The sequence below is a fragment of the Gadus chalcogrammus genome, chromosome 5 (genome assembly GCF_026213295.1).
Source record: "Gadus chalcogrammus isolate NIFS_2021 chromosome 5, NIFS_Gcha_1.0, whole genome shotgun sequence".
NCBI classification, from domain to species: domain Eukaryota; kingdom Metazoa; phylum Chordata; class Actinopteri; order Gadiformes; family Gadidae; genus Gadus; species Gadus chalcogrammus.
Window position 1 is genome coordinate 15,596,878 of NC_079416.1, and position 22,549 is coordinate 15,619,426.

Sequence of the window (22,549 nt, forward strand, 5' to 3'; positions counted from 1 at the left end):
AGAGAGAGAGAGAGAGAGAGAGAGAAAGAAAGAGAAAGAAAGACAGCGAGAGCGAAAGAGAGAGAGTATGCGAGACAGAGAGAGAGAAACAGTGAGCGAGAGAGACAGAGAGAGAGGGACAGAGAGGCAGAGAGAGAGAGGGAGAGAATTTATAAAAAGAGAACACTGCAGGAGGATAAAAGAGCCTATGGATGAAAGTGCATCTCAGCAGTTAATGAATGTCATGGCTGTGGGATTCTGCTGCAGGTCATAGCACCACTGCTGGGATCTGGTTGATTGCATTAATACGACTTGGGTAAAGCTGTTCACATTATGTTTTAGCACCGACAAACTTAACTGTGGAGACTCTTCTTTGTTTCCAGGCTAAAACTGTGTTGTGTAGGAGTGGCATGTCTGTAACGATTACACCGTAAGGCTACTCTTCTGCAAAAAATGTACAACGAGAAACGCGATACATTCCCTTTGCTAAAGCACCTAAACAAGGTCACTCCTATGTTTGACCTCCATGGACTGCATGTTTAAGCAATATCTGTTTTAATGTAAGCCAGTGTGAGCTGTATTGAATGAGTATATAAACTTTGAATTGCAGGCGCACATGCTGGTTTATTACGATTATTACGATTTATTACGAACGCAGATATTTGTATTTACTGTATTTACCAGAGCAAACTTATTTTGGTGCAGTGCATGGAAGTCAAAAAAGCATGCGTCTTCTCCATCATGCGCCAGCTAGTGAAGGAGAGCAGAAAGAGAGGTGAAGTTTATCAGTCCGTAGTAGTCTATGCTGGCGTTCATTTGATTAGGAAATCGCATTGGCCTTCAACTTTTATGCATTGGGCTGTTAAATTAGGGTCATTTTCTATCGACAATATATTCCTCTAACAACCTTCAGTTAAAAAGTCTCCATTCACTCACAAGGTGGGCCTTATGCTGTCTCTATGCTGTCATTAAGCGTACCTTTCTACCCCATTTGGTTTCAATGGGTCCCCCTGCGACGGTGATGGTAAACCTTAAACCTCAGACACGGGTGCCATGTTTTGACATTGCGGTGACAAGGCAAAATAAGGGCTTGGTGATGTAAGCTTTTGACACATTCGTTCACAGGGTTGTCTGTTAAAGCTGCCAGGCCCCTTAATCTGTTGCGCTAAACTCTCCAAGGATGTTGTGAACTTGGGCTTTCAGATTTGGTCATGTATAGCTTCTGCATACACACCTGTGTATGAGGTCAAGCTAACATGCTGGTGTTTACCATACTCCAGATTAAGCATTCACAGCACAAATCGGACTCCCGATTCGAGGGATCATAGCATTGCCTCCCGTATCCTAAAATATGTTAATCCTTCCTCTCATGAAGACGTGACCAAAGGCCAAATGGAGATAAGCCCACGGTCTTGGATTGTTCCCTTATTCGTATTGTAGCTTTGAGGCGAATCATTGAATGAGGAATTAGGGTGGGCTGTGGTCGGCTAGACACTTTGTCACTTCAAAGGTAATTAAAGTCTTCAGCACTGGAGCCCTCTATAAGAAGGATCAGGAAGAGCCGAATGGAAGCGTCTTGGATACCCAGGCCCAAGCACTGTTGAATAACACTAGGCCATACAAAAAAAACGTCCAGCATTAGTACCAAACAGATACAATATGAGGATATTAGAAAGGATAGAAAACGAAAGTTGCAGCTGGGGAAATGAGAGTGAGAGATTTCTAAGAACAGCGGACATGTGAAAGGTTTTAAGGTGAACATCATTAGTACACAAAATTGCGCTTGTGGATTTAAATTCATGCATTGAAACAGGAATGAAACTGAGACTAGTGACGATGCATCACTGTACAGAGATGTAAGAGTAGTGGTGGTAGTACTCTATGCACTACCGCAGCATTCATTAAGCTATGAGTACCTTTAAAATGCAGAGCTTTGTCTTGTGTGAAAATTAATGATAACAATGGGAAGGACTTTATTTTTTAATTATATTGATTGTATTAACATATAAAATCGAGATTTGTTAATGACTCCAATTAGATTTACCAATGCTAATACGGTGAGAGATTCTTAATCATTCATATATCTTTCATCTTGGCTCAGTGTCGAATACCAACAGGAGATTAGACACTCTCTATCCTGTCAAGTTTCATTTGTATTCCTAATGTATTTTCCCTCAAGACAAATACAACACACATAGAATACATATTGTTTGACTAAGAATAAATCTTTTTTCCCCCCCTGTCAAGCTAGCCATGGTGGGAGCCATTATGGCATATAACATAAATTGTGTCCACCCTAATGTTTGCGTGTCTGCAGCACTGCGTGCACTTACTGCATGAGGATGAAGACGACCAGCATGAGCGTCGCCATGACGACGAAGGGCATCCCAGCCACGGTCGCCAAGGTGAGGGGGTAGAGGCCGTTAAACAACAGACCGGCCAAGAGAATACACAGGGCCTCCACAGACGCTGAAAATGAGAACATGGCACCTAGGGAAAAAAATAACCCCCCTTCATCAATTTAGACCATTTAGAGGGGTACACACACACGCCCACGCAAACACACACACACACACACACAGGAACACGCATGCCCGCACACGCACACAGACATTCACGTAACAACATAACAATACACATGTTTTGTTCACACCTAGAATGATTCTTAGAACTGTGCTGCGCCTGCTATATATATCATATTTGGATTTTGGATTTGGAATTGCTATTAGGGTTGCACTATAAACAAGTGGTGGCGTTTGGGATGGAAGCCAAGTAAGAATAAAAAAAAATAAGAGCAGATTCCCTAGATACAAACAAGGCCATAAATCTTTATCCTGCAATTTGAGCGCAGCGACATGAGCAGTAAAACAATAGAAATAAACAAGCCTTCAAATCCACCCACTCTCAGTAGGTCCATCCTCCATTGAATCACTCTATAATGTAATACCTTGAAGGGCTTGTCGACGGCCACAGTCAGTGTGGCCGGCTGTAATGAGATGAGAGAAAGCTGCGGGGAAGGACTCATGTATGCCACAACTCTGGATTCTGGTTGCTGTCTGACGCCTGTGATCTGAAGTGCCTGAGAGACTGCTCACTGGTGATGCCCGAGACATGTTCTCTGTTCTTCTCTGATCTACTCTGTTCTGCAGCATTGTGTGTTGGCTCGGTTCCTGGTTGATAGAAAACAGGACTTCAGTGTTATCCGTGTTTTTTTTCCCCCAATTAATTGTAAGACTGCAGATTAGTGACTTTGTTTACCCGTGGCTATTCAGCTGTCCTATCCCGTTGAGCTCTGACAGGGTGATTGCTCTGCATTTAAATGGGTCCCCATAGGATGTCTGGATAGAATAGTGCTGCAGCACACTTTGGCACTTGATCTCCTGTTTACACAAATACATGACACGGATGTAAACTAATTTCTGGTTCCGGATATATTGTTTAAACACAATGCACTATCAATGTAGTCAAAACCTAAGTCTGTTGGTTTTTGTAGTCGTTGTATTTGTGTAGGGTTAATGCCTTCAGACTATGGCTACCAAAACACCAAGTGACCAAATAATGCATAAAAAATATTTCTCCATTCTGATTAATTTGTATGTTCTCCTTGGACTATTTTAAATAATCTAAATACCTCAAAATTGTGTGCACAACAGATCTGAATCCTGGACCTTTCGATATGACACTGTATGTACCAGACTATGATCAATACTATTTGCTATCGCTTCTATGGTGCGGGAATTCTCGGCGGGCTCAACAGCAATCGTTTTGGCAATTGCACCATTTTCTCCACAAATAGACGCCAAATAGGAAAAATACACACGTCTGGTATAAATACACAAGTCGCACAAGTGGTGGATGTACATGAACAAGCTGGCAGACGGCGACTGCCATGGTTAATAGAGGGCTTGGCTGGCGCTTGTAAACTTGTGGATCTCCGTGTTGCTGGAGGCTGCATGGACAGCCTGCTGGATCACCGATGGTAGAACATATATTATACTCTTGTTTTTCCCTTATGAAAGCTTTGAACTCTGTGGGCACTAATGTATGTATTTATGGGAGCATTCAGTAATCAGCACTGGTCGGGCGAAGGTTCTACACTGGTGGACGCCACGGGGGAGTGGCTCTGCCTTGATGAAGTGAATGCAGCAGGCCTGGGATGCATGCCATCATAGTAATTCGAATATGTATCGTCCAATTAGGTTGCAGAGCAGGTGACACCCCCGGCTGTGAATCCCAACTCATGTCCTCCCCCTTCAGTGGACGGGCTGTGCGTGATGACATCCGCTGACATCGACCAGTCATGGATGCCTGTCCATAGGTGCGCTGCTTTCCTTTAAAGATTTATTTTTGCATTTGTGAGATGGAGAGGAAGGTATGGGAGACAGAGGGAAGGACATGCAGCAAATGACCAATGGTAGGATTCAAACCCAGTTCAGTCCTGAGCCGATATGGTACGCGCTCTACCCGTCGAGCCGCCGGGGCGCCCCGCTCTGCTTTTCTTGACAGGTTCCCAGGCCCGCCCATGGAGTTTCCCAAGCGTGGTGATGCTCCGAGTTAGGTCACCCCAACATGCCCCTATTCTCGGGCTCCTCGACTGCATTAGTAATGATCCACTTTGGGGATGCATGGTCAGTGACAAGAACTAATAGCCTTCATAAGAGGAGATACCTCAGCGTGCCTCTTGCCCACTCAGGTATTCATTATCTACGGTGGCATAGCGACATTGTGGAAAAAAACAATCCGTGGTTTGTTTATGTGACAGCCCCCGGCAGCCCACCTCAGATGCAGCAGTGTGAAGCATACAGGAGTGACCAAAGTCTGGGGTCCCCCAAACTGGGTCTTAGAAAAAGAAAAAATGGTATTCCACCACTGTCAACTATACCTAGTCCTGATGGAAGGGCAAAATAGAGATGAAAAGCATATAGACTCTCTACTATAGTTCTTCATCAGTTTAATTGGCCATGTGATGGGGCGAGGTTGTTCAATTGCCGTGTCCTGCAATGTAGCCATGGTGTTTAGATTCTTCTTAGGTCGAGTGGCATCTCTTGGGATTGGCTGTTTGACCTTGTGCAGGTAGTCCTGTATGGGTTCTGGAGGGGTATCCAACAGAACAGCTACATAGAGTGAAAAGTCCAATTGGTAATGATCCTTTGGAGGGATGGATGGACACCTAAGCATTTGGTACTTAGTATTGACTTAGTATTCTTGTAGTTAATCCAATTACAATAGTATGCCTTGATTGTTCTTTTGCATGGCCAGTCCCTCTTAATTTGTTTTGCATGCATGTTAGAGATTCTCTTTTAAATGCCAACCAGAACAGAAGAGAGAGGCATAGCTTTGGGAAATTCACATTTGAATTCGACAGACAGCCAGACCGCCAGACCGCCAGACCGCCAGACCGCCAGACAGACAGACAGACAGACAGACAGACATAAGTGGATTGAATCACCTTGTTCATGCTCTTCCACGATAGCAGAAGAAAGTGACCTCACAACTGCCTGGCCTATTCCTGATGGAGCCCCAATGACACACACTGCAGAGGAACAAGTACAGAGATAGATGAAGGCTTTCATATGGCTGAGACGTTCCTTCAGCCACTGGGGCCAGTCTAATTCCGCCCACTACATTCAGGCTAAAATATCATTGAATATCGCATGCAGTGATTTGTGCTGCATTATACAGCACTGCGTGTCCCTCTCTGTGAACCTTGCAATGGGTCGAAATGTCTAAACATTATGCAAACCATTTGTTAAATTGCCGCCTAGAATATACCCTCTAGTAGTAGTTATATCTGGATAAATCCCTGTACTGCCAATTCTGCTCACTCGCCTGCTGCATAGCTTATGAACACACATAACAGCAGACTGTCAAATGCGCTTACTCTATGTTGACCAAACAATCTAGTTAATTTCAATCACAATTTCCCAGTATTGTCCTGGATTGTTTCATTTCCGTTTAAAAGTTAGCAATCATAGTTATGGAAATGTAGGTTATTATCATGCATTTGTTAGCATAAGCAATTTGAAAAAGCTTTGTTTTTTTTAATGCTTTTGTTGTTCGTTGATGGGAAACTGGGAAAAATCTCTGTTTGGTCCTCACAGCATTTCCGAATTATTAGCAAAATGTTAAATGAATGGAATTGTTCTCTTGTTGCAGATTTTTCACACTGTTCTCTGGATGTAAATCTATCTTCAATTTAAGCTAGTTACACATTTTATCTGCGACTTTGTTTTATCACTGAGTATAAACTCCTACCACATTGCTAAAAAGCTCCAAAACACTGTCTTGAATGCTAATATCAGGTCGAAAAATTCCCTGTTAATAACCCTGACCCAAATTCAGAATTTAAAGAGACATACTGTTAAAACCGTGGGGCAAAAAGGACTGTGTGTGGCTGGGCTCACCTAGGAAGACCATCCACGTGTTGGTGGAGAACGCCATGAGGAACAGGGCGGCCGAGCGGAACAGGGCGCTGACCTTTGCCAGAGTCTGCTCCGAAACCCGCTTCAGTAACAGAGGAAACACCAACAGCAATACAGCACCCTAAAAACACACACACACACACACACACACACACACACACACACACACACACACACACACACACACACACACACACACACACACACACACACACACACACACACACACACACACACACACACACACAGCGCTTTGTAGCATATAGACCTCACAATAACAGAGACAGAGATGCATTAAAGGCAATTAGGACATAATGACATGCATGGATCTATTAGCCGTAAAGAGAGCAAGCGACAGAGGTGAATTTGAGCCTAATCCATTCACTGAGACTGAAAGTTTAGCTATAACGCCCTATTTCGATCCCTCCGTGGCCTTATATCTAACCAATGGCTTTTGTGAACCAAAGGATTACAAATGACATGTCATTTCACTTATGTTGATGTGTATGGACCGTTACGGCCCTGGCAAGGTCACAGTGATAGACTGGCAGGAAATAGCGTGTGTACACATCCCGTGAGATCACGATAGAAGGGGGAGTCTGTCGCACGCTCACCATCCAGATGGTTGAACCTTATAAAAAATATTAAGGGGAACCCAGCTGGATCAAGAACAGCCATTTGTCCCCCGAAATGTCCTTACAATGTCCTGCAAAATGTCCCCAAGTGAGACGAGCACAAAACGCACTCGGGGACTTGGACTGTTCTTTTGCTTTCTAGACGTTTACTCAAACAGGCACTTGGATATCAAACGACGTCCCTGCCTTGCGAGGGGCTGGATGTGGACGAGGATCACAGTGAGAAAAACGTGAAGGGAATGAAGAGAAAAGAATGACTCACGGAGTGGCCGTATGTTTCCCTTCGCCTCTACTGCAAGTCCATTTGTGGTATCAACAAAAGCAGTCGGTGTCAATATGTATTCAAAACATACATGCAGCATGAATACAGTGTCAATGCATGTGAATCGGATGGACCGACGGACATGGCGATAGATAGACGGACAGATGGAGAGATATATAGATAGATGCCGCTCCCACCTGAGTGAGAATGACAGGCGTTGCGATTAGAGGCGAGGGGTTAAGTGCTTTGCTCAAGGGCATTCATTCAGCTGTAGTTATTATCCAATAGAGGAGGCTATTACGGCTGTAGGCTGTTATCACAGTCACACATCATTAGCGAGGAATCACTACTGCTGACACTGACACACACACACGCACGCACACACACACAAACACACGCAAGATGTACATACAAAGAGGTGGCCACACATCCATAACACAATGGCGGTGGTGTGGCTGATGAATAATCCTGTCATTTGTTAGACAACAGAGTAGAATGAATTAACCTTCAGCCATTACTGTTCTCACCAATGTCTGCGTGTGTGTAGACGGGGATGTTGAAATTCAAATTTTCATGCTTCTGTTATCAAAGCAAAATGACACGTCTTGCACGTACGCCCTCGGCCACACACCAAACAACAACAATGCACATCGTGACGCAGAGAGAGAGGTGTGTGTGTGTGTGTGTGTGTGTGTGTGTGTCTGTGTGTGTGTGTGTGTGTGTGTGCGTGCGTGCATGTGTGTTACAGTACTTTATAGAGTATATAAACTCTTCCATAAGCTAATACTTCATAATATGGAAGTGCATATCTAGGTTCTGCATTTGACGTTTGTTCTTTCCGTGTGTTCTCGTAAAGATGATGTGCTGGCGCAGAGATAAATATTGTCTACCTCTTGTGCTGATGCTCTTCTCTACAAAGTGGCCCCAGGTGAGAATGAAGGCTATATTTTTTAAAGTGTCAGAAATTATTTACAACTCAGTGTCAGCTTTTTACGACTTTCAACCAGTCTAACAACATGGATGAGTCTGAACAATTTTACGCTTAATCTGTCCAATTTCCTATGCAGAAACATAAATTTAAAGCAGGCTCAGTCAATATGGTGTTACCAATTTTCTTTTTTTTTTAAATGGCCGTTATAAAATAAAATGTGTGTGGGCGGGCTCTGTGACTCAGGCTGCTAGCGCACCAACCACGTAGGCAGGATGCCTTCTAGCGACCCAGGTTCCATGCCCACCTGTACTCCAATGACATTGCTTCTCTTTTTTCCAACCCAATTTCCTGTCTCTCTTCACTGTCCAATCCTTAAAGGCACAAAAAAAGCCCCAAAAAATACAGCAAAGAAAAAGACAGGACCACACCAGTCCGAGGGAACAAAACATTGCCAACGCCTCTCTTTCTCGGCTAAATCCTCCACGAACAATATAATTTCTTTGAAATGACTTTGTTGTGCCGAAGAGCATGTGGTCGAAGAGCACTGAGGTCAGTGTGTATTAATCACCACACCAGTAGTCCACTTAACCTGATAATGCCATTAACAAAGCTTGGTTTTGTTTGAGTTTCGTGTGCTTGGCTGTTACAAGCTGTTTTGCAAAAACCGACTCTTCTGACATCACAAGTGGGCGTTGTGTGAAAAAACCTTGTGTAACCGCTAATCACACTCACACCTGGTGCTATAACATGTCACCTTTAAGCGTCACACTTCCGATTAAACCATCTTCCACAATGCGACAAAAGCCACTCAATGAATTGCTTGAACAAGCCATGTGTTTTCAAGACATCTTAGGGCCCTAATGCGCGGTTTGGTCATCCCAGTCGCCGCGGGGCTGGAGCAGAGCCCCCTTTGGGACTTGCTCTCTACAATTGACCTCAAAGACCTTAATCTGTTCCATGACGCACCAACCCCCCCCCCCCCCCCCCCCCCCCCCCCCCCCCGTCTTCTCTTCCCCCAGCCAGCCTCCTCATTGTACATTGTATTTCTTGATTGATTTATTTACACCGCGCCACAATAGCCTCACTCGTTCCCCCTTCACTGGGGACATGAATAAGCGCACGCTTCTCGTCTCGTTGGTAAACACGTCCCCGTCAGCCTCCTTATCTTCACCTTCTGCATCTATCTGGCTTTGTATTCTAACCGCTCCCCCCTGGTCGCTCCATAGGTACTCCTCCTCCCCCCCCCCTCCCCTACCCCCACTAACCTAATTAAAATCAACTTTCCATCTTTTCTTTACTTCCTATCTCTCTTCATCTCTTTCCAATTCTACCCTTTTTCCGGCTTCCTCTCTGTCCAACAGCTATTTGATCTGGCCTTAATTAAACCTCTTTGTGGTGTGTGTGTGTGTGTGTGTGTGTGTGTGTGTGTGTGTGTGTGTGTGTGTGTGTGTGTGTGTGTGTGTGTGTGTGTGTGTGTGTGTGTGTGCCTGTGCGCGCGTGTGCCTGAGCATTGCTGTGTGTATGTGCGTGCGTGCCTGTTTTCTGGTGGTCTGACGTGTGCCGGTGGTCTGCCTTGATGGACTCTACAATGTCATAGTGACACACATATGCAAGGCAGGGGTATTGCTGCTGCACATTAACAAGGCAACACACATAAACCTCCTCCTGATGTCCACCATCCTCCTTTTAGCATTGTTAGTCAGTCTGGGAAACGTAAGGGAGTTACGTGATTCAAATGTGAATGATTACCTCCTTTTTTCCTTCAAAGGAGGTTTATAGGTCAGAGCGGAGGCAGTTCCTCAAAATGGTCAAGTAAAGGTCTAACCTCGGGGGCGGATCGAATTACTCCAATATAAACATCTCACCGTTTGGGATACACTGAAATAAGCCAGCAGTAAATTAACAATTCATGTGGATCGCCTATTAGAGGAAACGAATGACAACTTCTCAAAGAGAGACTGAGGATGTGTTCAGAGAGGTAACAACAGGAAACCAGGATTCCCCGTCTTGTTTCGGTCGATAATTAGATCAATACTGTTTTACTTTGTCAAATTGCGGTTATTGCTCTGGCTTGGAGGCAGGACGGTTATTCCTGTCGCTTTTTAAGTTACTACAACTGTACACTTCATAGACGTCCACTGACCAAAATCAAAGTGAAACTAACTGTGAATTGTACAGCTAGGTAAAGCTACAGTTTCAGCTCAGCGGTCCCAGGTGTGGACGGCTCAGTCGGCCGTGCTGGGATCAGATCAGAGTCTGTGAGGACTATTAAGGCAGTGGTGTTGTTCCCTGTGCACAGTTTGGAGAGGACAGCAGTTGTCACAAAGGGCTTCCCATTGGGGGAAAGGCAGCAGCTACATTTGTAGACAACCGCATGAGGAACTGACTGCCTTTAGATGTGACGTGCAAGAATTTAAAGTCAAGTGTGGTTTACCATTTGCAGAACTGGAACAGTTTAAAATAAAGACATGTTTTAACTGCAATTTATTAGTATGTTTTTTCTTTCAGATATCTCCTTGATATGCTTGCATGATATGATGTGATACTACGGCGTGTTAATGCTGCATTTTATCACATCCGAACCGTTTAATCTCCAGTGAACATCAGCATTCCTAATACGCATCTGAGACTGAAGACGATATCTCCGTTAGAAAGTGGAACCATGATAACACGAAAAACCACAGAAACGGGCTCACGCACAGAGCCATTCTCCCCAGCTGACTCCCACTCCACCACGGAGAACTTCAACAACTTTGGCGCAAACTGAAAAAGCTGCCATAAGCAAGCTACAAGGAAATGATGTGGTTATGTTTCTTGGTGTGTCGCATTTCAATTTGTAATGTGTGTGTGTGTGTGTGTGTGTGTGTGTGTGTGTGTGTGTGTGTGTGTGTGTGTGTGTGTGTGTGTGTGTGTGTGTGTGTGTGTGTGTGTGTGTGTTACCAGCAACAGCATCCTGATTGAATGGAAGATCCCATAGAGTTGTGTAGAAAAATTTCTCGGCTCATACGAAAGATAAAGCAGGGAGATTGTGGTCTCACCTGGAATACACACACACAAACAAACACACGCACACACTGTTAGAATTGCATGTTTGAACTCCCTTTGTTTTTCAGCTGTTCTATTGAATTATGCAAATGGTTTGGATGTCATTTTTTTGACAGGCCCAACTGTTACAATTCGACTGAGAGTTGAATTTCACCACGGCATCATTTCACCTGTCGAACATGAGCACCAGTGTGTGTGTGTGTGTGTGTGTGTGTGTGTGTGTGTGTCTGTGTCTGTGTCTGTGTCTGTGTGTGTGTGTGTGTGCGTGCACACACGCGGATGCTGTGTGTTCCCTTACCGACAGCTACCAGATTGTTAATGAATGTACAGACGATCAATAGCAGCAGCTTGAACCTTCCCCGATCAGGCCTCTCCTTGAACACCACCGCCAGAGACCTTCTGGCATGTGACAGGATGCTGGGGGTGGCGTCATCCTCGCTGCTAGGGTTAATAGACTGAGGAGGGAGGAAGGAAGGGAGAAAGGAAGGAAGGATGGAAAGTACTATAAAATACAGTACATTTGGAGGCCCATTATACATTTGACTAATATTCACTTTTATTAATCTGAATGGAAAATGTTTACATTCCCATCAATAATAAGTCCACAAATATATTATAGCATCATGGAACTCCCTTGTTACATTTTGGCATCACACACTCAGCTGGTCGATATAAAAATATAAATCTTGAAATCGGCTTTATTTAATTGGCTTTAAAATTAAAATTGCCACCTATTGCAATGGATGCTCCTCTTAATTTCACAGTTTGGCTTGCTTAATTAAAAGGTTATATGACCTTTGCTCACTGTGTCCAAACGTGTGCTTGGGTTTCCCTAACTCATGTTCCTTGTCATGCTATTTTTCTATGTTATGGCTGCAATGTCAGGCTGGCTCCATTAACCATGACCCTCTAGGAAGTGGGAAAGTAATGCTGCTTTTGATAAAACATCAAATAAATTAATATAAATGGCAAATTCCAGTATGACATGACTGTGTTGGCACCGAATATCTGGTTTCCCTCTAACTTTTCTTGAAATCAAATACACTGCTTCACAGAGGTGTCATCTGAGGACATATATAGATGTTGCTCATAACACTAATTATGGCTCTGCCACCTTCATGTAACAGGGCACAGTTACACAGTTTACACTAAACTAGTGAGGATACGTCTGGAACCCGTGCCCTTGTACATTAAAGTTTATTAAATGTACTATTACATTTAAACAAATAAAGTGAAAAACAAGGTTATTCATCTTCATTATTTTAAATAGGAGGTATGTAATGTAAGTCACATATTCCCCATTGATAGGCGGTCTGAGCACCAAATGCTATTTGTCTACGATGTAGCTTAACATGTAAATTAACAGTTGTGGAGCCTCTGCGGCAGAAAGATCCGGACTTTGGACAACCTCCCTTCAGGAACGCCCATATTTGGGCATTACACTGGGCAATCAGTATTATGACTGGCAGGTGCCCCAAACCTGGAGGTGAGGCAGCTGCAATCAATTGGTAATCACTAAGCAGCCTGTTCTTCAGGAAAAGCTCTCTGAGGCCACGTTTATACGTAGCAGGGTATTTATAGAAACAAATATTTCCCCCCCTCCGTTTTCAAAAATAACATTGTGCACACAACATCGTTTTCAAAATAGTTGTCGTTTACATCAAAACGCATAAATACGCCGTCGAGCGCAGTTAAAGCCATGCAAGCCAATCAGAATCCGCAGAATCAACAACAACGAATAACACAAGCGTCTTCCTGTAACAAACAAACCGTAAACATAGGGCGCTCATATGACGTTAAGCATTTCCTGGCGCATAATGTGACGCTTCAGAACCTAAAACCCCGTTTCCCCCCGTTGACACGACAACACATAACCGGCGTTTTCAGAAATCTCCACTTTGGCCGGAGTTTTTAGAAATGATCGTTTTCTGTGACAAAAACAGCGTTTTCGTGTAAATGAGAGGCCAAACCGCGTGGAAATATCTGCGTTTTCCCTTTGTGTAAACGGGGCCTCAGTCACCGAGCAGAAGTTTAAAGATGTGACCCGGACGACTACTGTAAGTGAAAAGAAGTTTGACACGGTCGGGTGAAGATGTTTTGTTAGTTTGGGATCGCCTATCCCCTCTCCCTCAGGAGTTTACATAAGTCGGGATTTCCTTGAAATAAGTCTGCTGTCGTGATCAATCAACCCATCTCTGCTGCACACTGATCAATCAACCCATCTCTGCTGCACACTGCAGCCACGGAAGCATAACGCATGAACAGTTGTGTGTCTCATCATATCTCATGAAATTATAGTTGTCAGAAACGCAAATTGCTTCCCAGTTGGAATACGCGTGATCGCTGCTAAACATAACATTTACCTCACGATAAATTAAGTGCTACTGGGTGTTTTGAAGTCAGCTGAATGTCGTCTATTCAAAACGACTTCTCAGGAAAAATATGGTCTCCTTTTCTCTTCTTTCTGAATACATCCAAATCTTCCATCTATGCCTAAACAATAGTCATAGCCTTCATTTAGAAGCATGTCTAAAAAAGCATAGTAAATCTTTTGTTGCCGATGACAGCAACATTATCCCACTTTGATGACTGCGCCTTACGCAGAATCACTGCGTTTGCAATGATCTTCTCTTTGCATCATCATGCATGATCATTGTCATTGTATGATCATTGTAAACAAATCATCTAGTTTATTTCAGGCTGTCAGGCCTGCCTGATTAACCATGACAGCCAGGATAGACATGCGATTTTATGGCGAATGTAGCATTTTTTGCATAACTACGCTTTGCTCTTGCTTTTTCTCAGAAAGAGTTGACTTGTACGTCACTCAAATCCTATTGAGCCCGAGTGACATCATTTTATCACTCAGGATTCAGGCGGTTGCCCAGGGCCTGCCTGTTGGTATTCTGAGAGAATCTGCGGCAACCCCCCAGTTCAGTTAGAATCGTGATTAAACGTCTGCCGGCACCTCGACACGATCCAGGGATTTATTCCACTTCTATTCAACTCAAAAGATGTGATGATGTGTCTGCATTGTTAGACAATGTAGATCCACAGACAGGACATGACAAGATATCCAAGAACAATGGGATTTGAATGTTTAACCGAGCTTTGAGAAGTCAATCTCATGGAATCAATGGGCTGTCTTGATTTTGGAATCGCATTATTAAATTGCACTTCTTGGTTCTACCCTAATAAAATGCACTATTCTTTGGCATAATGGACTTTAGGGGATAAAACAGCCTCGCAACAGTTTGAAATCATTTTAAAACATCTATCGTGATCTGCGACGCACCAAAAGCAAATAGGTCCTATTTTATAGTTTGGTGTAGTACGTGGCTGTGAAATGAAGCCTTGTAAATCCGTGTTACACTTCGGCTCTACGGTCGTGGTGGGGGATAGCTGTTATAATTAATAATAAAGCTTGTAATTCATGTTTTAATAAACCATTTGATTAATTGATTATATTTATGAATGTACCATTTACAGAATGTTGATGGCTGATGTAGTGAGGGGGTAGGGAAGTCCTTGGGGGTATCGTAAGAAAACAGGACACTGGAGCAGATCATGGGACTGCTCTTCATTTTAGGACAGCTACCCTTTTTTTTTCAAAACATTTGAACACCCTACAAAATGGCTGACATCCTAGTCAAACTTGAACAACGCTGCCTTTAGTCCGCTTACCCCATATGAGGATGTAAGTCGGGCTGGTATGATGGGGTCGCGTAACCAGACGAGGATGTATACAATGGAGAGAAGTTGACAACCGCAGAAGGAAGAGAAGGCTATTACCATCCCCCAATCTTGCTCCTCCAGATATCCACCTTGAAAATAATTTGAAAAATGATATTGCTATGTATAATTAATTGTATTATCTGTCATAAATTAATAATGCACCCAAATATTATAACGGTATGATAGAAGTCCTTTTGTTGCACAGAGTACAGTGAAATTGAGCAACACTTCCAACGCGGAATTCACACATACCTTACGGCAATTAGAAATAGAGGAAAAAAAACTGGACTTAATTATGGTGCTAAAAATAGTATACGTCTTCTCCAAAGCCTATAACACAATAATATATAAAACTGCAACCTATTAAACAATAAGATAAAAAAACAAGGATGAAACGAATTCTCAACTATACAGCAATAACCTCTGCATAAAACTCTACTTTAAGGGAGTTTACCTAGCAAGAAGCCAATGGTGCCACCCACAAAAACCATGGCCTCGGCCACGGCCATACGCAGAGTCCTGTTCACTCCTTCATTACTGGCTGTGAGATCTGCGAGATAACTGAAAGAACTGACAGGGAGAAGAGAGTTGTTTTTATGCTTATTAATCATAGTTGTATTCATCATAATTGTAGAGGGTTGGCTAAAGGTATTCATATGGCAAATCCTCTAATTTACTTGTTTTACAAAAACCAAACCTGATCTTTCTAATTATTCCACATTAAAACCTAATCGTTTATACTAATGTCAATCATAAATGTACAAGCATGCGTGGCCATCAATTTGCCAACCAATATAACACAGCTGGGGCTAATCTACCTTGCCTGCCTCTACTTGCCTAAATGTCGTGTTCGATTTTGAAATATAACACATTGGAGAACCAAGCGTCGAACACATTGTTTTCAGCAGAAGAAGTTAAGACAAGATTAAGAAGAAATGCATTGATCCGATTCGGGAAACAAATCTAGTCAATAAAATATAGAATAAATATCCACACAAATATTTTTAAATATATTTTTTATCTAATAGATTAATCACCTCTGGTGAAAGAATACAAGCCCCATACTTGTGGCGTGTGTTTTAGCGTATGCATATTTACCTTAAGAACAGGGAACTTGTACCTCCCGAAAGTCCGACCAAGCCGGCCGCCATCAGCATCCAGAGTACCCCCAACTGGTCCACCATCGCTATGGCGATGAGCAGGCCTCCGCTGGCCAGGGAAAGGATACAGGGCAATAGCAGAACCAAACTGCGCCTGCTGCCCCGAAAACCTGTCCCAAACAAAAGCCATTTGCGGGACTGTCAGCAGAGATGCATATTGCTTGATATTTCACCACATTTCATCGTACTTTTGACAACCCCAGATTAGATTTTCTTTTGTCACTGTTTATATTTGCTTACCGTAATTTCCATTGTATTCAAACATTTCTCTTAAGTTGCTAAAAGTTTTCAAATGTTATACAATGTGACAGCTGGTTTACACAAGGAACCCTCTATAAAAGGAGTCTGCACAGTTCATACTGTTCCCAAGGTCTTTAGTCTCCCCGACTATAAACAAGATCTACGCTTTGATCCGATTGGATCTTCATCTATTATACAATTTGATGTGCGTGTTTATCTTGTCCATCAAGACATGCGCTCTCATTACTGAAGACAGATAACTTCTCAGAAGAAAATATGTTATATGCTGAATAAATAAATAAATAAAGATTCCTGTCAAGTGTAAGTAGGCTAAACCACTGGCATGGGTTTGACTGTAATCAATAACACATTAAGAATAACCCTGTTAAGTTTAGCAATAAACAACGACGATTTAATACATCTATTGGATATGACAAACAAAGAAATCTTTATAAGCCGCGTAGGAACATATTAGATATTATACCAGATATTACAAAATGCATCAAATGTTGTATCCATCTGAAAGGTCTCAATGACAGCAACTAGTGTCAAAGCGTATTAATAGTCAACACAAAAGCACGGAAACAACCCGGAGAACATTCTCCATCTGAGAGCTTTAATTAAACATGACTCTTAATAATGCATTCGTTTTTTTGCATGAAATATTTATACGTTGTAAATATCTTGTCACAGGCTCATCCAACAGGCCGAGTTATTGTTTGTTACGCAAAAGGTTGTGCGCTTGTGTGGATAGGTTGTGTGGTTGCTCATGGTTGGCTCATGGGGTGGTCCGCCACTGAACGCCAGCAGCATTCAAGGCTTCCCAACACAAAGTGAAAGCCCCGGAGACGTGCAAAGCATACACGATTCACATGAAACACGTCGTGGGCCATATGGCCGGGGGGTGACACGACAGCTGCTTAATACGATTAACACAGCGAGTCAAAGAATACGATCATTTTTAACAAGGCTGGCCGTTTTTATAAATGGCTACCAGGGGAAAGTAAGGTCCTTTCAGGTCAGAGGTTGCTGTCTGTCATTTTTTTACTGTCTGCCCCTTTGTGAGGGTCAAGGACAGATGGACGGCCTCAGTCAAAAGGCTCTTTTTTCAGAATGATTACGTGTCAGAAGCTTTTTGTCGTCATGGCAACCTTTAGTTGCTGTTCAATGTCTGTTATATGCTGTGTGTGGTGTGTTTGAAACTGTGTACGGTCAGTACTTACTGTTTGCTAGATTGATGAAGACAAATTTCAATATTATGTAAGTTGATCGGACTATAAAGTCATCTTACCTTTTCTTTGTTAGCCTTATATCTTTTTTAATCTTTACATCATTCTTTTATTTCAAAAACTGATTGGTATGAGCCTATGTGTTTTCATGGTCTTAACAGAACAATAATGCCGCACTGGACACAAGAAAAGTTTTACTTTTGGCTCCATGCAACCTTGGAACCATTTGAATCCACAAAACAAGGTAAAGAAAGAATCCTGGCAGTGAAAAGTTAAGCAGGTGCAGCCGCAATTCAAAAACTTTTAAAGTGGCCATCAATTTCTGCGACGGAATAAATAAACAATGTGACAAATGTGATGCGGTCATCGCCATTACACACTCCAACGGTTGATTGGTAAGTGAAACATCAACCAGCCAATCAAGCCGAGAAAAAGCCCCGAAAACAAACCACACAAGTAAACGTCCATTCAGGCACAAGATTGATAAGCTTGTGTGTGTACTAGCCGAGCCCTTTGCTTAGTAGCTCTGTAGCGACGGGCGTGTCTAATTGAAAACTAATTTGGTTCAATGGATCACGGGAGACCATAGTGGGGGGGGGGGGGGGAAATGGAGGCCCAACAGGGTGTTGGTTTTCTACAGCAGATGAGCTGATGTGAGCTGCCATCTATTCTGACAGCACTCCAGTGCAAAAAAGGTTTTGGACAAATCAAATGCAAATTCTTGCAAATGTATGTTAAAATGTGATTTTGATCAGCAAGCCGTTCTGCACGCGTGCTGCGCGGCCTTGGATCCTTATCTCCGCGGGGAATGTAAATGCTAAGGGTTGCTCGTCGTGGATTGCGGCAAAAATTGGATATGTTGTGGGATTGGTGTGTGTGTGTGTGTGTGTGTGTGTGTGTGCGCGCGCACGCGGGTGTTCATATGCATTGATATGTCCTTCATTTGAGTTGTGATTAAAATAACGAAAGGTTTCCCATGATGATGCGTGGTGGAGGAAGCGTACCTCCGTCGGAGCGCTGCCTCTGGTCCGACCAGGAGCCCAGCAGCATGGCCGGGGGGATGGAGAGCACGGAGAGCACGGAGGTGTAGAGCAGGATCACCATGGAGGACGAGCGCTGCACCGACTGATGTGCCTCAGGGTAGGCCGCCAGGTCCTTGCACTCTGCGCTGGCCGGCCCGTACTGCTCACTGCAGATCTGCGCTCACACACAAGCACGTTTTGCGTACGTTATTTGGCCGTTTTTTGGCAATTATGTCGAGGTATTGATACAGAGAGCGCCCTTCGTGGCCGTTTTGACTTGGACATCTCCGCTTGGTTTGTCGCTCTGTACATTTTATTGAATAGGAAACAACGGAGATCAATTCTAACATTAAAAAGGACACGCAGAGTTAGACAGCAGATGTTTGCGTAATCTATGTCATAATCAACTTGAAGGGCCGTACCCGTGTCAATCTTTACTGCAGGCGATTTCCAGCATTCCTCATCCAACACGCATTAGCAGCTGCCACCCAAAGCTATCGACTGCTGTTTATGGGGTGCTAAAGTGAAGCACTAAAGTAACTTATGTTGTCATTCCATACCCTCAACACTGTTACGTGGTCTTTAACTCCACAGATAATTCAAATAGACATACTTTTACAGCTGATAAAAGTGCCCGTGAAACATAAAAAATATATTAGGTGACAATCTACCCTTTGTGTGAAATGTATCAAATGTTATTCAAATAGTATAGATATAATTAATTATTAACTAATTATTGCAACTGAAATGGGAACATTCGGAAAAACAATATGAAATGCACATGAAAATAAAATATATTGTCATTTAATTGAAAACCTGATAAAATAACTTAACAACTTCTACTAGGAGAAGTTGTTCCAATTTGTATCTAAATAAGGGTTGAAAACTCTTAAGGTCAAGGTTGCCCAGCCACATTAATTATACTGAGGAAAAAATGTAAACACCCGTTTTAGTGTGTGGAAATCCATGTTGCTATAGTAACGCAATTCTAATCACTGGGATATTAAGGCAGACCCCAATCCTGTTACAGACAGTCATGGTTTGTTGTTAAATGTCACTGATTACATATTTGAGCACCCTTTGCAAACTGCAATATTTTAGTAACAAATCATGATTAACGGTTCTACAGTCAGTGCCCAGAGCCAGTGAGGGGGCTCCCATGGTGGAGGAGCAGGGGGATTAATCAAACACACCCCGGTTTGTGCTCTGATTTGATTTCTAAGCAACACCTGTTGATTATTTAAGTGTTCTTTGGTTCGGGGTCCTTGGGTGTGATGACCAGGGTCGACCGAGTCCAAGGCATGTGAGCAAACCTGGGAGGTCATCGTCACTGCAGTGCAATTTAGAAACACAGAGCAGAATACTGATTGGTCTGAGGGTTATCAAGTGGCCGTGATGTTGGAGAAAGCGAGACCGGTTTGGTTATCGGGGTACGTTAATGTGCGGTCGTCTTCCCAATTGTTAAGATAGCGTAGATCTAGATGAAAGGTTAATACAAATAATGATGTTTTTATTTTTGTAATGCTATTGATCTGTGCTTTAAGGTGCCGAATGTTGTGATTGTTTTATTTTTTATTTTATTCAAAGCTTGAATCTGTCAACTTGAGTGCAGCGCAAGTTAGGTCATTGGGAAATGGATCCAAGTTCAAACAAAGTGTGCATCTCCGCAGACATTTGAAAAACATTGACTTAGCGAGTCAAAGCTAGTCCGCACCCTCACCTCCAGTCACATGATTCAAAACATAATGTTATCTTAACCCAAACTCGACCATCCTTGAGTAATACATGCACTTGGCCTGTTTTATTTCCCATAGCCTTCCTGATTCGAAAAGCATGGCTTTGTCAATGTCAAGTCAATTCCAGAAGCTGGTAGCGTGGGCGTCAGGGGATTAGTTTTTCGAGAGAAAGGGACGTTACTTGAGCTCTTTTCTCCCCCCCATGGATTTTCTCCTTCAGGTTTTGTTTGTTCATTTTGAGAGGAGCCTCCCGGGGTTATTTGATGCTCAAGTGTACCTTGTGGTTTTAAAAGAAGGATCCTCGCAGCAGGGCACTTAGTTATCTTATGATTGATCTACTCAAACCTTAACAGACCCGTGGTTATGAAAGCAGATTAAAGGGATACAGGCTTGTGCAGCAGTCTATATCCATACAGGACAATTTAGATAAATATGCAAAAATCGATTATATAAATACAATACCTACAAATGCATATATTTGAGGTCGTCTGGTCTATATGTTGGTGGCAGATTTAACTGGCACAATTAGAAATATAATATTATTACTGTACTATTTAATATGATAACACGCTGAGTATTTAAAGGTTAGAACTTGGTAAAACATACAGCGATATAAATACATTGACGCTGTGGTGAATGAAGTGTCAAACTTGGTTCTTTGCAAGGCCTTCTTTTTAATATGCGGTGTAATGATCCAGGGGTTACAGTAGGCAAGCAGCTAGCCAAGCTGGTAGGTCATGAATTGAGCAGGAAAATAGAAGGTTAATTAATTCGAAAAGCATAAAGAGTAATGCATAACGCGTAAAGAGCTATAGGTGTCCAACGTCTTCCTAAGGGTGTCTTTGTCCTACAAACAAACAAGCAAGCCACAGGCCGATATGCTGAACTCGCCCTATAGGGTTTCCTGTAGCATAGCCTTTCAAAGTAACAGTTTTTGATCTTCATAAGATCACTTCAAAATAAAGTGTCTTTCAATATGAAGATAACATAAAAATACAAAGGTAAAAGATGTCATCATCCGTTCTGGATGTTTAAAATATAATTACTGCTCCAACGGCTGCATTGACTTGTACCAAAGAAAACAATCGAATGAGATCTATTATGATGCATCATGAATCCTCTTTCAAATCAAAATATTTCCTTCCCATTCACATCATTGTACAAATAGCAGAGTTTATTACCTTACTGATGATCAGTTGTTGATAGGCAGGGGTCACTAGAAACAAGGCAGTCATGTAGAGCAGAATAACCGGCTCGACAGTTACAATGCTCCGGAGACGGGCTACACTGATTGCCATGGCGATTACTATAAACCCAAGTCAAATGGTCAACAATGCAAGTGTTGATCAACCGAGAAGCCCGCACAAAACTTCAGCATCAGGTTGTTCTTCTACAAGGAACTGTTGACATCTGTAATCCAACCAACAGACACCTATAGTCCAACTCAGTGATCTCCATTGTCGCATTACTCAAAGCCATGTTGTCGTGCCATCTTATATGAACTAGCTACATCAAATTGAAGTGTTTCACATGCACTTTGCCTTTTCGGTAACTGTTAACATAGTGTGAAAGGTAGTGAAACACAAACACACACACTGCCGTACGCACATCAATGGGCTCACATGACTCGGTTGCCAAAGAGGAAGTCCCTCCTATAGCCTACGTAAATAAGCATGTTATGGTTATCTACTTCCTGATACAAACCACCTGGTCTCCCTGCACAGCCAATCAGAGGGGTCACGCACGAGTAAACCGCCGGTCAGGGGACCCAGTGGACCACAGGTGACACGCCACCCCCCACCACTGTAAAGTGTTTTATTGTGCAGCGGCGGGCGGCTGACAAGGCTCTTTACTCCCTTTTCGGTCTTATAAAAAAAGAAAACCTCATCTCAAGATAAATGGACATTGTAGTACAAGGGTTTAGAAAAAAAGCATGAAGCGTTAAAAGCCTGTCCACCTCCATTTTCACTGTTCCTGCCTCCTTCTAGTACACTGTGCCTCTCTCTCTGTGCCTTTCCATACATTTAACATCCAACGCCGTGCCTTATTATCACTCACTCTCTCTCCCCTCTGCCTGTCTCTTTATTTCAGTCTGTTACATATTTAATAGCCTATCAAAGTTATCTTGATTAAATTACTTAGCAACCATCATG

At 42.8% G+C, this 22,549-nt stretch overlaps 1 protein-coding gene across 4 annotated transcripts in view; it reads right to left on the reverse strand.

Annotated features, from left to right (window-relative positions):
• Positions 1–22,288, reverse strand: part of zgc:174356 (uncharacterized protein LOC100137120 homolog) — a 29,530-nt gene extending 7,242 nt beyond the window's left edge. The window contains exons 1-12 of one of the 4 annotated variants that reach the window (XR_008895603.1): positions 21,578–22,288; positions 18,643–18,835; positions 16,108–16,279; positions 15,464–15,579; positions 14,959–15,098; positions 11,573–11,729; positions 11,170–11,267; positions 6,384–6,522; positions 5,429–5,512; positions 3,238–3,359; positions 2,927–3,149; positions 2,390–2,469 (exon numbers count right to left, since the gene is read on the reverse strand). Coding sequence is in view for 2 of the 4 variants with exons in the window: in XM_056590493.1 (XP_056446468.1) it covers positions 2,313–2,469; positions 5,429–5,512; positions 6,384–6,522; positions 11,170–11,267; positions 11,573–11,729; positions 14,959–15,098; positions 15,464–15,579; positions 16,108–16,279; positions 18,643–18,835; positions 21,578–21,694 (1,373 nt within the window). In the remaining 2 variants the exon portion in view is untranslated. Of the gene's footprint in view, positions 1–2,312; positions 2,470–2,926; positions 3,360–5,428; positions 5,513–6,383; positions 6,523–11,169; positions 11,268–11,572; positions 11,730–14,958; positions 15,099–15,463; positions 15,580–16,107; positions 16,280–18,642; positions 18,836–21,577 lie in introns of those variants that run through there. The other 3 variants (XR_008895602.1, XM_056590493.1, XM_056590494.1) reach the window with 3 other exon arrangements.
• Positions 22,289–22,549: the final 261 nt, after the last annotated feature.